Below are 15,198 nucleotides of genomic sequence, written 5' to 3' on the forward strand. Positions count from 1 at the left end.
TACATTTTAAAATAGCTGGGGAAAAAAAAAATCAAAAGTAGAATATTTTGTGACATGTGACAATTATATGAAATTTAAATTTCAGTGTCCATCCGTCGGGTTTTATTGGAACGCAGCCATGCTCATTTATGTACCTTCTGTGGCTGCTTTTGTGCTGTAGTGGCAGAGCTGAATAGTTTGGAGACAACATGCAAAGCCTAAAATATTTACTCTCTGGCTCTTCACTGAAAAGAAAAAGTTTGCCAGTCCCAGGCTGGGTGATCTCTAAGGCCCCTTTCACCTCCAAATTCCCAAGAACTTTACTTCCTTAGATAAGCTGGAATCCTCCACCAAAGATAACGTACAGAACACACATTAGCCTGCTAATATAATGACCCCAAAAGAACTGTTTGTTTTGTGCTGTCAACGTTTCCCATAGAGCACGTAAAATACCCACTGACTCAGAACATACTATCGACTTCACAGATATCAATCACTTTTAAAGGTAGGCTCTTGGTTCTAGAAGGCAATGTTTATGATTTTTAGCAATTTCCCCCTATTAACAGGCTTAACAGACCATCTGAAAAATTACCAAGTAGAATGAAAATGAAAAAACCCAACTCCCCTAGGAATTCATGCCATAAAACATTTATTAATAAGTAAAATGATTTTCCCCTGCCTTTGGCTATTAAAAGATTTGATGGGGTATCTTTGTTGATACCAATTACCAACAATGGTTTTACATTTTTCAGTCATGAGATAGACAGAGATACACACAGGTGATAGAAAAGGTAGATAGATCAGAGACAGATGACCATAGATACAGATATAAATATGTGTAAAAGACCATACCTTACAACCATTTAAGTACAAATCTTGGTTTTGCTAGCAGTTGGAAATTTACTTCAACTTACTTCTTGTAAGGGAACAATACACAAATAAATTCACTTGAATTTCATAATTCAGAAGACTGGTAATGAATACAGTGCTTGCTGAGGACTAAAAGAGAGAGGAAAACAAGAACTAACTTTGTGGGGAAGAAAGGCAATATCTCTTTGAAAAGCTCTTCTCAACTTGATAGTCTCTCTTGCCTGAAAAACAAGACATTTTGATAACGACAGTATAAAAAGCCAATGATTTGCAAAGTAAATCGAATCTGTGGTTTAAATTTCATGCCAAATCTCAGAGTTTGGCTGAGGAGCGATACTAAGTATCTCTCTCTGCAAGCGTTTCTTTGAGCTTTTCTAGGGAAGACAAGAAAATGTTTTATCAGATCTAGGCAGAAAGGCTGACGTTCATTTATAACAACAGCAATTACTGGCACCCAGTACTATATGGACAGGGAGGTCTGAACGCCAGAGTGAAATGCCAAGCCATACCACAGAGCAGAATTAAGAGTCGTTTGGAGAAAGAGCAGGTGATAGTTTATGATTTCAATATGAAAACACTTTATTACTCTTCTCAGATGTCAATGTAAAGTCAGAAATTTAAAAGATACAATCGAGAAGGGGCTGAATGGTTTTATTACGAATGGTTTTATTACTACACCATCACTACTTCAAGATTAAAATAATCCCAGAGTTCTGAAATGTCATCAGTTTAAGTAACTATACAATTTCTTTCAGCCTCTTTTTAATGTAGGAAATCACTTTGTAATAAGATCTCTACACAAGGTAAAAAAGCACAAAATAGACCCCAAAAAAGCACAAAAATAGACAATATATATATATCTTTTTACAATGAATTAAGATGTGCCTGGGAAATACTGAGATCAAGGACTAACCTCAGAGTCCAAATTGGTTTCCTTTTATAAGAACTGTGCTCTTTACATCCCCCCTAAAACCTTGGATGCTTATTAGAAACTGGCCCAGGTAAAAGGGAGGGAACAACTATTCTGATCTTGTACCAGTACAATAAAAAATTAAAAAGAAGTAACAGTAACAAAACAATAAAAACACTTAATCAGTTTACAAAATTCTTTTGACAGCCACACCTCAAGGGCACTTAAGGGCTCACATGTGTCACACAACCACTGGCGACCACACAGGCATCTCCAGGGGATGCTCTTCTCCATCATAAATCAATCATGCACTGGGATGAAACATGTCCAGAAACGCTAATTTGGAGAAAGATGTTTTCATACAGTTTGGGGGCAAAGCAAGCCATCCAACAGAATTGTGCCACAAACACCAGCGATACGCTGGGACTTCCACGTTGAGAATCCTTCCCCAGCCCACAGCTTCTGCCTTCCTCTGTCTGGTACAGGCCCCCGGCCCCACCTTGCGTCACACAGTCACGGCCGGGTACATCTTCTGTTCGCTGTTAGTGTGAGGGAAGGGGGCCTGGATCTGCCTGTAGCCCGTCTGCAGCCCGTCCAGGAACGGGGGCACCGGGGTCATAGGCACCGAGTCGTGCTGCACCGTGTACCCCACGAAGGGGGGATGCAGGTACTGCCCCTGGTGGGGTACAATCTGGGTGGCCTGCTGACAGTTGAGCACGGAGAAGTTTGTGGGCATGTTGACGTATACATTGTTCATGGTGCCCTCGGGCAAACAACAGTTGGTCTGTGACCTGGTCGGGGGCCCCCGGGCCCCCGAGTTGGCGCTGGAGCTGGAGCTGGCGGCCGTGCTGGACTGGCGAGAAGAGGAGCCTCGGGAGGTGCTGGCGCTGGGGATCATGGGGATGGTCTCCACCATGCGGGGCCCCCCCGGGGCCCGGCTCTGCTGGGGCTCCTGCTTGGGCCGCAGGCATCTGCAGCAGCAGGCGGCCACCAGGGACCCCAAGATGATGAAGGCGACAAACACCGACCCGACGATGAGGAAGGGCACGTAGATGGGGACTGAAGAAGAGGAGAGAGACATACTGTGATGACCTCCTGTAAGGATGCAGTGAAAATCGGGGCTGGGCAGCGGAGATGGATAAATGAACAACGCCGGTACCCAGAAGCCAGGAACCTGGGCCGTGCTGGTGTGTGCGCTTCTCGGCCGCACACGGGAAGCACCGTCCTTTATCAAGTCCTCAGGGATTGGGGGGGGGGGGGCCGGAGCACGGCCTGCCTACAGGCACCGGGGATCAGCCCCCAAAGCAAAGCTGTTAACACTGACAGCTAGACTCGCCAACTGCAACGCTCATGGAGGCAAATACCCAATTTAGCAAAAATATGGGTTTAACGGTTTAAGACTGTTCTAACATCCCTAGACTAACGGAACTGCCCACGTTTCAGTCTACCCTAACAGTTTGCAGGGTCTGCACAGAAATGAGTTGAAATTATTTCAAAGTCTCTTCTCCCCCCAGAAAATTATTTTCATCCCTTGTAAACCTCTTTGACCTTTTTTTCGCAGGTTCTTGTTTCATAGGCAAATAAATCAAAACTTTAGAGCAGACCCCAGCCGCAACCATTTCCGAAAAGAGTCTGTAAGGTACAGAGGTCAAAGAAGGGTTTTTAAATTAAAAAAAAAAAAAAAAAAGCCCTCCACACACACTTGACAAGCTGAAGGCTGGTCCCTGGGACGTGGGCCTGGCCCGGGGGAAGCTTCCAGGCAGCAGGTCAGCATGAAACAAGGTACCGAGGAGGACAAGACTTGACATCTGCTCCAGAAAGAAGAGCCCGCAGCGAGCCAAGGCCCCAGGCAGGACCACGTGGCTGAGGCGGAGCTGTCAGGTCTGGAGTTAGGACACTGGATTCCGTGAAGAACCACAGGGAACGCCAGCAGAGCAAAAAGCAATGGGCGTCCTACTTAACAAGGGAGATTTATTCCAGAAAATAAAACTGTCAAGATAAAAATAAACACTTTACTAAAATCAGTAGCGAGCTCCAGTTTTCAATTATTTTACTTAAACAGATCTTTGGGGTGCCGTGGGCCTAGCACTACCGGGTTTCAGAAGCTGGACACGCTGGCTGATGGGGACCGAGAATCAGGAGGGAGGGGTCTGTGGAATTCCACCCTATATGACCAAGAACCCATGTCTTTTGACGCGTTCCTGCCCATCTCCTTGACTATTTGATTAGACGCCACACGAGGACAGGGACTGGTCCCGCTGGTCTTGGCAAAGGGCACTGCCAGCACGTGGTCCAGGGAGATGCTCAGCTCTCCCTCGCCTGAAGTCACAGACACCAAACACCCTCTGTCCGCTAGGGCAGCAGCCGTTTTAATCACGCTCCTTGGACAGAATTGATATTCCTGCAGTCAGTGCTTCTAGAACATAGTACCACACGGAGCCATGGAGAAATGATGCCTTATAAGTAAAACATACTTTATCAAGTATGTAACCAAAGGCTGACGACTGAAGACTTCATTTTCTAAATTAAAGACACCAGCCTTATACGTTATCAAGGAAACAAATAACAGTTAAAAAAAAAAAAAAAAAACCCTAAAACACCCCCAAAGCAGTCTAAGTCCACATAATGAGTTTTGGGGAAAAATCACTGTTCTCTTTCCAGGATTTTAATTGGAAGAGTAAATAACTCAGGGCAGAGAAGGCAGTGTTCCTGGAAGCCCTCGGCTCTGCTTAATTAGACATGCGCTGTCCTTCTTGAGTGCAGAAGTACAGAATTTTTAGGAAAAAAGATTCAGAAGTGGAATTTAGAAAGCATGCCCACATACCACGGCGTCTTGAGAAGTCGGCTGCCTACTGATTTGTCCACAGTCATCCCAACTTCTAGGAGGCCAGCAAAAGCCCAACTTGGCACACAGAGAAAGCAGTCAAGCAGTGTGCCCATGGCTCATCCCCCCAGGTTTATTCGGGAGGCCACACACCCCGCTGTGCTGCGCTTGCCTTTTAAGTCGGCACCCCTTCTGGAATTACCCTTCCTTCTCCTCTTCAGAGTCAAGGCAGCAGCCGACCAGTAGGAGTAGCTAATAAAATGCGTGACTGCAAAGGGAAGGACGGAAACGAGCTGCCTCTCAGCAGCCCCAGCCAGCTCTGTGAACAGGGACCAGCGGGGCCCCGGCTCAGGCGGCTGGAACCCTGGGCTGGGGTGGGGGGGTAGTATGAATATAAACAGTCCTCTCCTTCTCATAAGGGGCGGAGACGCCCCTCCGGGCCATGTGTGCCCTTCCACCTCCACCCGGACCACATCCTCCCTCCCAAACACATTCTGGGATAGGCCCTCGAGGGAGGGGTCTGGGAGACTGGAGACAAGCGGAGGCAGTGGAACCTATCAAATGCTTTCACGCATTTGTTTCTCCAGCTCTAACTTGGGCAATCTGAAAGTGGGGGGGTGGGTAGTATGAATATAAACAGTCCTCTCCTTCTCATAAGGGGCGGAGACGCCCCTCCGGGCCATGTGTGCCCTTCCACCTCCACCCGGACCACATCCTCCCTCCCAAACACATTCTGGGATAGGCCCTCGAGGGAGGGGTCTGGGAGACTGGAGACAAGCGGAGGCAGTGGAACCTATCAAATGCTTTCACGCATTTGTTTCTCCAGCTCTAACTTGGGCAATCTGAAAAAACACAGTTAAGGAATCAAGACCACAAAGAGCAGGGCTGGCACCGCTCTGATGTCACACCTACCAAGTCCGACGCGGTAAGGAGGCCGGGGCGGGGGAGCTGCATCTTAGGGAGGGGCAGCCCCTCCCCCGGGGTCTGGTAGAGCTCATCACCCTCGGGAAGGCCCAAGGAGCGGCCTTCCCTCCGAGAAGCCCTCGGGTGCCCCGGCCAGCCCTCTCGCTAGGGGGCGCCGCCAAAACATGACCCCGTCCTCGGACTTAGACCCATGGAGACAGGAGACCCGGGAGGGGGCACGGAGACCCCTGGGCAGGAGGCACGTGGGGCTGGCTGCGGCCCGCCATGCTTCGGATGTTAGGGTTTTTTCCGGAAAACCCAAGCCACGCCGCTCTTTAGCTGACAGACGGGGAAACGGAGGCCCAGGGCGCTGAACCGGTGTCCCGTTCCACACGAGGTAAAGGCTGCGCCAGGACGCAGGCACCGCCTCCCGCTCCAAACCCCTTTCCTGAAATCGCAGGCTCCGAATTCCCTCCCCCTCTCCAGGCTGCCAGGTCCCGCCGGCGAGGCAGAGCCCCCTCCTCCCCTCTCTGCTCGCCCGGCCCGCCTACCTGCCGAACCGTCGGGGCCGTCTTTGTCCGCGCGGCCGGGCTCGCCGGCGCCCTGCTGGCGGTCGTTGTCGCAGCCGCCCTGGTCCAGGCGCGCCTCGGCGCTGGAGCAGCAGTAGCGCAGCGCGCAGCTGCCGCAGCAGATGGTGGCGTCGCCGCCGTCGAAGCGCTCGGGGCACTGGAAGCCGATGCGCCAGACGCCCTGCGCGTCCAGCCAGCCGTGGCAGTACTCGCCGCTGGCCCGCGCCCCCGCCGCCAGCAGCGCGGCCAGCAGCAGCCGCAGGAGCGAAGCGGCGTCCCGGGAGGAGGCGGCCGGGCGGCGTCCGCCCCACATGGCACCACCCTGGGCGCGGGCGGCGCGTCTCCAGAGGGCGCAGGGCCGACTCCGGGAGGTGGCGGCCCGGCGCCCCGGTCCCGGCGGTGCTGAGGCCGGGACCTCTGCGCTGAGTGTCCCTTCCGCGGCGCCTTCCGCGCGGGCCCCCGCCCCTCCGCCGCGACGTCCGGGAGCTAAGCCATGCCCTCCCTCGGCCGGCGGCCCGGCCCCAGCAGGGGCTGCCTGGAACTCGTGGGCACTCGCCGATGGAGCTCTCCCGGTGCGACTCAGAGGGCCCCCGGGGCTGCCGTTCCGCAGCCCCCGGAGGCTTCACCCGCGACGGGACCCTCCCCGTGCATCCCCGAGGGGACGCTCGCTCGAGCCGGAGGACCGCTGGGCGCGCCGCTGCGGACCCGGAGCCAGGGCGCTGCCGCACAGTTTAAGCCTCGGGGTCCTGCGCGCTAATCGTGGCGCGTCTCCTGGCCTTTATTCCCCCCTCGGGCGGCGAGAAGAGGCCAAGGCGGCGAGTGGGCACAGCGCTCCAGGCAGCAAGTGCAGCGGCCGGCCGCGCTCAGCCTCCTGCGCTCCGAACTCGGTCCGCATGGTTCCGGCCGCGCCGCCCGGGCCGCCCCCCGGGTGCAGCCACCACGTTCCGCTCCGCGGGCCGGACGGTCGATCCTCCCGGCGCACGCGGGCGTCCGGGACGCGGACGAGAACCGACGCGCCCCGCCGGGGTCCCGGGAACCAGCCGCGTCTGCTGCTGGGCGCGGGTCCAGGCGGGCGGCTCGCCCTGCTCCCCTCCTCTTCTCTCCGGCCTCGGCGCGCTCCGTCTGGCTCCCCCTCCTCCCCGCCGCTGCGCCCTGGGTAGGTGCGCACCGCCGGGCGCCTCCCACGGAAGTTTCGGCCCCCTGGGCTGCGGAACAAGCCGAGCGCAGCTGCCGCCCGCCCACCCGCGCGCCCAGCCCCGACTCGCCCGCCGCGCCGCTGTGCTGCGCTGCGCTGCACTCTTAAGAGGAGCTGGCGCCGCGGGCGCGCATGCGCGCTGGGGCCGCCCCGCCCCCGCCGTCCCCGGGGCCGCGAGCCCTGCACTTTCGGGCTTGAGCGGCCGCGGGCCGTGGGCTGCCGGGTAGAACGGGCGCGGGAGACAACGCCGCTCGAGCTAACACAGTAACAGCAGTAACGGCAATAAGGGCAAACTGAACTTGCTTATTGCAGGTCTTAGGCGTCATTCACAGTTCGGATTCTCACGACTTCCCAAAGAAGGATGATAATTGCGCTCCATTTACAGACGCTGAAGTTGCCACTTAGACTCACTGTCCCTCCAGTTCCCAGCCCCTGATGTCCAGGCCACGGCCGGTCACCGGCCTGGGGCTGCGTGGTGGGCTCGGGCTTCTACTAGGTGGGGTGGAGACTTGCCAGATTAGGCCGCTGTCCGGATGATCTGCGTCGCTTTTCTTTCTAAATTTGGGCAGAGCGATTTATTGGATTCAAGCAGAAAGGTGCCTCGGCTCCACATTTGGCCCCGATGGTGTAGACAGCTGCGTGAGGAAGCAAACAAGGCTTCGACAGACCAGCAACGCGGCTTTGAGGAGGAGAGATTAATAGCTCCTGTCTTGCGGAAGCTGAAACAACAGGTGCTGATGCTATTAAAGCCGCCATGATTATTTTTAAAGGATCTGGTGACCCTTCCGACACGGTCTGGAAGTCAGCGACCTGACATCTAGGCCCAGCCCGACCAGAAAAAGAATCTTGCATTTTGCTGGCCTCAGTTTGTTCATCTTCAAAGTGGAGCGTAAGAGGTGCTGACCACCGAGGTTCCCCCCCTCAAGTCACTGTCTATGCAACACAGAGCAATTTTATTCGCAGCAAAGACGCCGCTGTTCAGACACGGTCGGGTACTTGGGCAGGCCGGCTCACCGCGCGGACTGGGGCAGGTTGGCTACCCTGCCACTCGCCCCACGGAATCAAAAGGAAAAACCGACCCTACGCCCTTGGAAGCAAACACCTTACTCTTTTCAGTAAACCTCTCTCCAAGCACTGCCCTTGATTTCATTGGACTTTGCAGTGGGGGGAGGGGTGTTTTTAGCTTCATAAAATTATGTATTTTAAATGCACCGGCCACGAACTTTTCTAAACCTAGTAAATGAACGAGATTTTAATATTGAATTATTCGTTCCACAACTACCAGCTAAGCGGTTACAGTACACCGTGTTCTGTGTTGGGTCCTGGGGATTCTCCAAGAAGCCAGACGTCGTGGCCATTTCCTTCAAACAGAGATGAAAGTCTCTGGAAATCGGACAGAGAGACAAAGAACTGAATAAGCAAAGACAGCACAAGTATTATAAAGCTATGATCGGTGATGTACAGGGTCAATTTAAGCACCTAACCTGGGGGTTATGTGCTGGATCCCTGGAGGCGAGCAGAATCAGAAAAATCATCAGAGAGCAACAGCACTTAGACTCGAAGAAGCCAAGGGAAGACTTAGTTTTTCAGATTGCGTCTTTTTCTTAGAAAACATTGGTCCTGTGAGCTAACGTGTATTGAAGCCTTACTCCGTGCCAGGCTCTGTGCTGCGTTTTATGTGCACATTTAATCCTCACAGCAACCCTGCAAAGAAGACGTAACTACTGGCCTCACTTTGCTGGTGAGGATAACTTGCCCGTTCCTTACAGACGGAAAGTCACAGCTTGCCTGAACTCCAAAGCCTGCCCGCCACGCTGCTGGTCACCAGTCTCCGCCACAGAAAGCCCGGAATTAACTGCTGACTCTACACTAATCACCAGATGGCTAGGCATCATTATTTTCCTATGGCACCATAAAATGACTGGGGTGGGGTTCAGAGGGTTAATACTTTACTTTTTTTTTTTTTTTTTTTTTTGCCTTTGGGGAAAAAATTAATGCAAGGGAATTGTCCATTTCTTCAGACAGTACTTATGCCATATCCTCCTTCCACTATCCATTTATCCTCTTCTCCAAAACACCCATGATTTGTCAGTTTATTGATGAAGAAAGCACTGTTGGCCATTTTCATGCTGAAATTGATTTATGACCTGGTAATGCCAGAGCTTAAGCACAGGAAGTTTTTCCCAAATGGTTCAGAACCATTAGAATGGTTAGTCCACAATCAGCAGACTTGGAAGTGCAGAGCTTTGAGCAAATTCATCCTCTTTTTTTTTTACTGCTGTGTTCCTTTATTCCCTAAAAGTGAAGGAGAGGCCTGTTTCGTGGTTACTCAACGTGGTGGTGGTTTATCATCAATGCTCAGAGACTTTATACCACTCTGTTCCTCCCTCTGACTTGATTTTACTTCTTCTTTGTGTATCTAGTACGTTGTATTGAAATTTTTTCTAGAATAAGTTGTCAGGTACTTACTGAGCATCTCTGGGAGGGGCCACTGGGTCACATTAAGGTGGCAATGTTCCTTCCCTAAGGAATTCCCTCACCAACCTTGACAGACAGTCTTAAACTATTTTACTAGTCTTTTCCAAGCAACTGTAACTAGTTATCAAAACATATAGGTAGTAGTAATAATTTATTATAATCAAAACTAAATGTCAGTCTGCCAAAGTAGATTTAAACACTTATGAAGGCGTGCCCTCCTCCCTCTTAAAAAGTTGAATTCTGTAGACACTAACTGCAGAAGTATATTTTCAGTTTATTTTGCCTTTCAGTCTGTGCTTCTCTCTCTCTCTCTCTCTCTCTATATATATATATATATATATGAATAAAATGCATTTTATCACTATCTACCGACTTTGACCTTTGTGTTTTTGATTGCTGGAACTGAACTTGATTCTTATTTGGTACCTCTGTTTTGCCTTTGGACGTTTTCCTCTTCAATTGGTGAAGATGTTTCTTAGTGCCTTTCACTCTGCGTGTTCATATCGGATTCCTCGCTGTGACATGGGCTGCAATCAGCCCCATTTTAAAGCACTCGTGTAGCAGCAGCATATATGGTGAAAAAACCGATGTAGTCAGCTTTATCCTTGAATCAGGCTCAGTGCGGCGGGAGGCTCGTGATGGCGAGAGGCACGAGGGGGAGGAGACCACCACTTCAGGTCGCCTGATTCACAATCTCTGTGATATGTGCGTCTTTTGAGTGGAACGAGGGCCAAATCACACACACTGTTTACATCGTTATTTCTCTCCCTCTCCTTATTCTTTTTCCACCAAGCTCCTACACAGTAGTTGAATTTACGTAATTCGAATGTGCAAATGACATACTTTCTTGATGAAACAGAGCAGCCAGAGGAGCTAAGTAAAACACTTATCCTTCTAAAACATAGAAAATCAGTTGCTCGATATTAGTGCATTGTTAACTTTAATTGTAACAGCTGACAGAATGTGATATTTTACCTCTAGAAAAAAAAAATACAACTGATTTAAAAACAAACTTCTGACATATCTTTAAGAGTACAAGTACCAAGTCATAGAACTAAAGAAATGATTACTTATCACTCGGCTAACTCGAGTTGATGCAAATCTTATGGAGGTAATCATACTTCCTTTGGCTGGCAGTTCTAAAAGCTGCAAGATCTACAGTGATTTTCTGTATATTTCAGGAAGAGCAGAGGTTCCTACCATCTGCACAGCAGTCAGCAGTCTGTTTAGGAAGAATGGCTTTCCCTGGGTTCATTCACTTCTTTCCTTCCTCTTTTATAAATAGGAGTAGTACTGAAAGCTCACATTTGGTTTACCAGAAGTTCTTTCAAGTTCAAGTGTTTGTGCTAACAAATGAGACCGCAAACCCAAACAAATATGTTAATTTACATTTCTTTTAATTTCGTCTTGTGGTTTACTTAACCTCATCTGAAAATAAAAACAGTCATAAAATTTTGAAAAAAAAAATCTTCCTTGTTGCTTTAAAAGTTTTCATCTTTCATCCTCCTGTTTTTTCCTTGTAATTAATATACTGACTTTCAGAAAAGTAATTTCCATACTTAAAATTCTTTTTCTTCTCATCTACTATTAACTTTAAACATTTGACATACTGCTCTCCCTGCCCCATCCTCACCCCTAACCCCAGAGTTTTATGGAAACATTCTTATGTTGATTTTTATGTTTACTATTGGTATATTTTCTTTTTGAAGATACGGAGTTAAAAACCACCCAGGACTTCTTCCAGTAATGCCACAGTAACCAAAAGGGTGGCGTAAACAAAATCAACATAACGTCAAAAAGCCTGCAGCAAGTTTTTGCAAATCATAAAGCTGAGAAGAGTCTAGCATCCAGAGTATATATACAACTCGACAACAAAAAGACAAACAACCCAATCAAAAAACAGGCAAAGGACTTGAATAGACATTTCTCCAAAGAAGATACACAGCAAGCATATGAAAAGATATTCAACATCATTAGTCATTAGGGAAACGCAAGTCAAAATCACAATAACACTTCATACCTACTAAGATCACAATGGTAATAATAATAAACAGAAAATAACAAGTGCTGGAGAGCATGTTGAGAAATTGGAACCCGCACTTTGCTAGTTGGGAATATAAACCCACTGTGCATAACAGCTCGATGGTTCCTCAAAAGTTGGACACAGAGTTACCAAATGACTCTGCAATTGCGCTCCTAGGTATACATACCCAAAAGAGTTGAAAACGTATGTCCAGCCCGGCACGGCCAAAATAAAAATAAATAAATAAATAAATATTTTTAAAAATAAAATAAAAGATAATTGGACAATATTTTAAAAACCGTACACATAGCATCACTATAATTGCCCAAAAGTAGAAACAACTCGATGTCCATCTACCATTGAACAGATAAACAAAATGTGGTCTATCCATACAACTGGAATGTTATTTGGCCATAAAAAGGAATGAAATACTGACACCCGCTACAACATGAATGAACCTTGAAGACGCTATGGTAAACCAAAGAGCCAAACACAAAAAGGCATATAACGTATGATTCCATTTATATGAAATGTCCCAAATAGGCAAATCCATAGCGACAGAAAGAAGGTTAGTGGTTGCCTGGGGCTGGGGAGGGAGGGTAGAAGGGGAAGTGACAGCTTGATGGGTACAGGCTTTCCTTTTGGGTTGAAAATGTTCTGCAACTAGAAATGGTGATAGGGCTTCCCTGGTGGCGCAGTGGTTGAGAGTCCGCCTGCCGATGCAGGGGACGCGGGTTCGTGCCCCGGTCCGGGAAGATCCCACGTGCCGCGGAGCGGCTGGGCCCGTGAGCCGTGGCCGCTGAGCCTGCGCGTCCGGAGCCTGTGCTCCGCAACGGGAGAGGCCACAGCAGGGAGAGGCCCGCGTACCGGAAAAAAAAAAAAAAAAAAAAAAGAAATGGTGATAGTCGCACAACCTTGTGAATCTACTAAACCGTATTAATGGTAAAATTTATCTTATGTGTATTTTACCACAATAAATAAAGAAGAATCTAGAAAAAGAAAAGCTTGCAGCTGTGAAACTGGCCATCTACCTGTGATGTCACATGAAGGTCCTGAAGCAGGTTCACTAATCCAGTCTCAAGACTCTATTCTCCTAATGATAAATGGCACTGAAAGATGATCAGCTAAAAAGTTCTGCATCACAGTCAGATACTTCTGAACGTAATTCCAAGCCTCTAAGATGAATGTTGCAAAACCCCCGTCATGGACTTAAATTATGTCCCCCCCCCACAAATTCATAGGTTGAAGCCCTAACCCCCGATGTGACTGTATGTGGAGAGGCAAATACAGGAGGTGCTAGGGAGATAATCAAGGCTAAATGAGGCCATAAGGCCCTAAGCCAACAGGACTGCTGTCCTTCCAAGAAGAGGAAGGGACGCCAGGGGCGGGCACGCACAGAAGAAAGAGTGGTAAGGACACAATGAGAAGACGGCCGTCTACAAGCCAAGGCGAGAGGCCGCAGGAGAGACCAAACCTGCTGGCACCTTGGTCTCAAACTTCCAGCCTCCAGAACTGTGGGACATAAATTTCCATTGTCTAAGCCCCCTAGTCTGTGGTACTTTGTTACGGCAGCCGGAGCTGACCAATACATCCTTCCTTCCCTGCTCCTTCTAACCCACTGATGGCAGGAATGCATAAGACAACTGAGGTCTTCCTAAAATGTGAGGCAGCTTGGGTCATAGCCCTATATCTGTGGACCACAGAGGGAGGAGCTACAGTGACTGGAGTATGTGCCAGAAACAGTTTGAGGAAACTAGATATTTGTTTAGAATACGGTACTTAAGGTAAATGTATGCTGATTCAAAATGGTTGGACAATTCTACTCCTGGGCATACGTCCAGACAAAACTTTAATTCAAAAAGATACACGTACCCCAGTGCTCACTGCAGCACTATTCACAATAGCCAACAACCGTAAACAACCTAATGTCCATCAACAAATGAATGGATACAGAAGATGTGGTATATATCAATATATACAATGGAATACTACTCAGCCATAAAAAAGAATGAAATAACGCCATTTGCAGCAACATGGATGGACCTGGAGATTCTCATACTAAGTGAAGTAAATCAGACAGAGAAAGACAAATATCATATGATATCACTTATATATGGAATCTAAAATACGACACAAATGAACATATCTATGAAAGAGAAACAGACTCACAGACATAGAGAGCAGAGACTTGTGGTTGCCAAGGGGGTAGGGGGTGGGGAGGGATGGAGTGGGAGATTGGGGTGAGCAGATGCAAACTATTAAATATAGAATGGATAAACAACAAGGTCCTCCTGTATAGCACAGGGAACTATATTTAATATCCTATGATAAACCATAATGGAAAAGAATATGAAAAAAAGAATGCATATATATATATATAACAATCACTTTGCCATACAGCAGAAATTACACAACACTGTAAATCAACTACACTTCTATAAAAAAAATAGGCTGGAGATTGGGGTTGGATACCCCAGATCCAGGTTCAATTTCCCCCGGAACGGTGTATTCCTGTGTCTATTGATATAACTGGGATTATGATTCCTTTTGCCTTTCTGTCTAGACAATAAATAACTCCTTGAAGGCATAAATCAAATCCTGCTCATCTTTGGGACCCACAGTGTAGGCTTGCAGCAGGCTTGGTTTATGAAGCACGTGCTATATGCCAGGCACAAAAATATTGAAGTGTTACTTTCAAGGAATTGAATTCAATAAAATGCACCTAACTACGAAAGCCATTCTGAGTGTAGCAATTTGGAGATAAAATATCTGGTAAGACCAGGAAACCTGGTGCTGGGGATGAAATGCTTGGACAGCGGGTTCAGAGGGGGGGAGTTTCTAGTCGGAGCCTCCCAGGGCCCCGCCCCACAGAATACTATTGAGGCTTAAGGTGAGAGTGGTTTGCAATGAAGGGAGATGGGGAAAGGAACAAGCTGTTTCCTGGGTGTCACCCGGTGACGTGGAAAAGTTTGCCGTCCACAGAACCGGTGCCAGCAGCTTGCCTCCTTTGCGGTGTTGGTGGCGCTGGGCGTCACCAGGCCTTCCACAGGCACGAGCCAGGTCACCGAGGCTCCCGTTAGCACTGAGAGCCAGGTCTGGCCCACGATGCTGCCAGCCTCCGTGGGTACCACAAAGGTGCGTCTGAGAAGCACAGGGTCACTCAGCGGGGACAGCCACACCAAAGAGGAATTTCTGGGTGCAGCAGGGCTGGTCCCTGCAAAGCAAGACAAGGTGGAGTAATGTCTAATATTGCGTCCCATGAAATGATGCTGTTTTACACAGACCTGCAATTGCTTTTTTTTTTTTTTTTTTTTTTTTGCGGTACGCGGGCCTCTCACCGTCGTGGCCTCTCCCGCTGCGGAGCGCAGGCTCCGGACGCGCAGGCTCAGCGGCCACGGCTCACGGGCCCAGCCGCTCCGCGGCACGTGGGATCCTCCCGGACCGGGA

At 49.0% G+C, this 15,198-nt stretch overlaps 1 protein-coding gene across 1 annotated transcript; it reads right to left on the reverse strand.

Moving 5' to 3' along the window:
* Nucleotides 1-662: 662 nt before the first annotated feature.
* Nucleotides 663-6,368, reverse strand: SHISA2 (shisa family member 2). The gene is made up of 2 exons (XM_007113134.3): nt 6,038-6,368; nt 663-2,818 (listed from the first exon to the last, which is right to left on the reverse strand). Exons 1-2 carry the CDS (start codon nt 6,366-6,368, stop codon nt 2,265-2,267), a joined length of 885 nt encoding a protein of 294 aa, XP_007113196.2. The 3' UTR covers nt 663-2,264.
* Between the last annotated feature and the right edge of the window lie 8,830 nt (nt 6,369-15,198).

This window comes from Physeter macrocephalus, chromosome 13 (assembly GCF_002837175.3).
Source record: "Physeter macrocephalus isolate SW-GA chromosome 13, ASM283717v5, whole genome shotgun sequence".
Lineage (NCBI taxonomy): Eukaryota > Metazoa > Chordata > Mammalia > Artiodactyla > Physeteridae > Physeter > Physeter macrocephalus.

Coding starts and splice junctions, on each gene's coding strand:
- SHISA2 (XM_007113134.3), bottom strand. CDS start 6,368: ATGTGGGGCGGACGCCGCCCGGCCGCCTCCTCCCGGGACGCCGCTTCG. Junction 2,819..6,037: donor CGGCCCCGACGGTTCGGCAG/GTAGGCGGGCCG, acceptor CCTCTTCTTCAG/TCCCCATCTACGTGCCCTTC.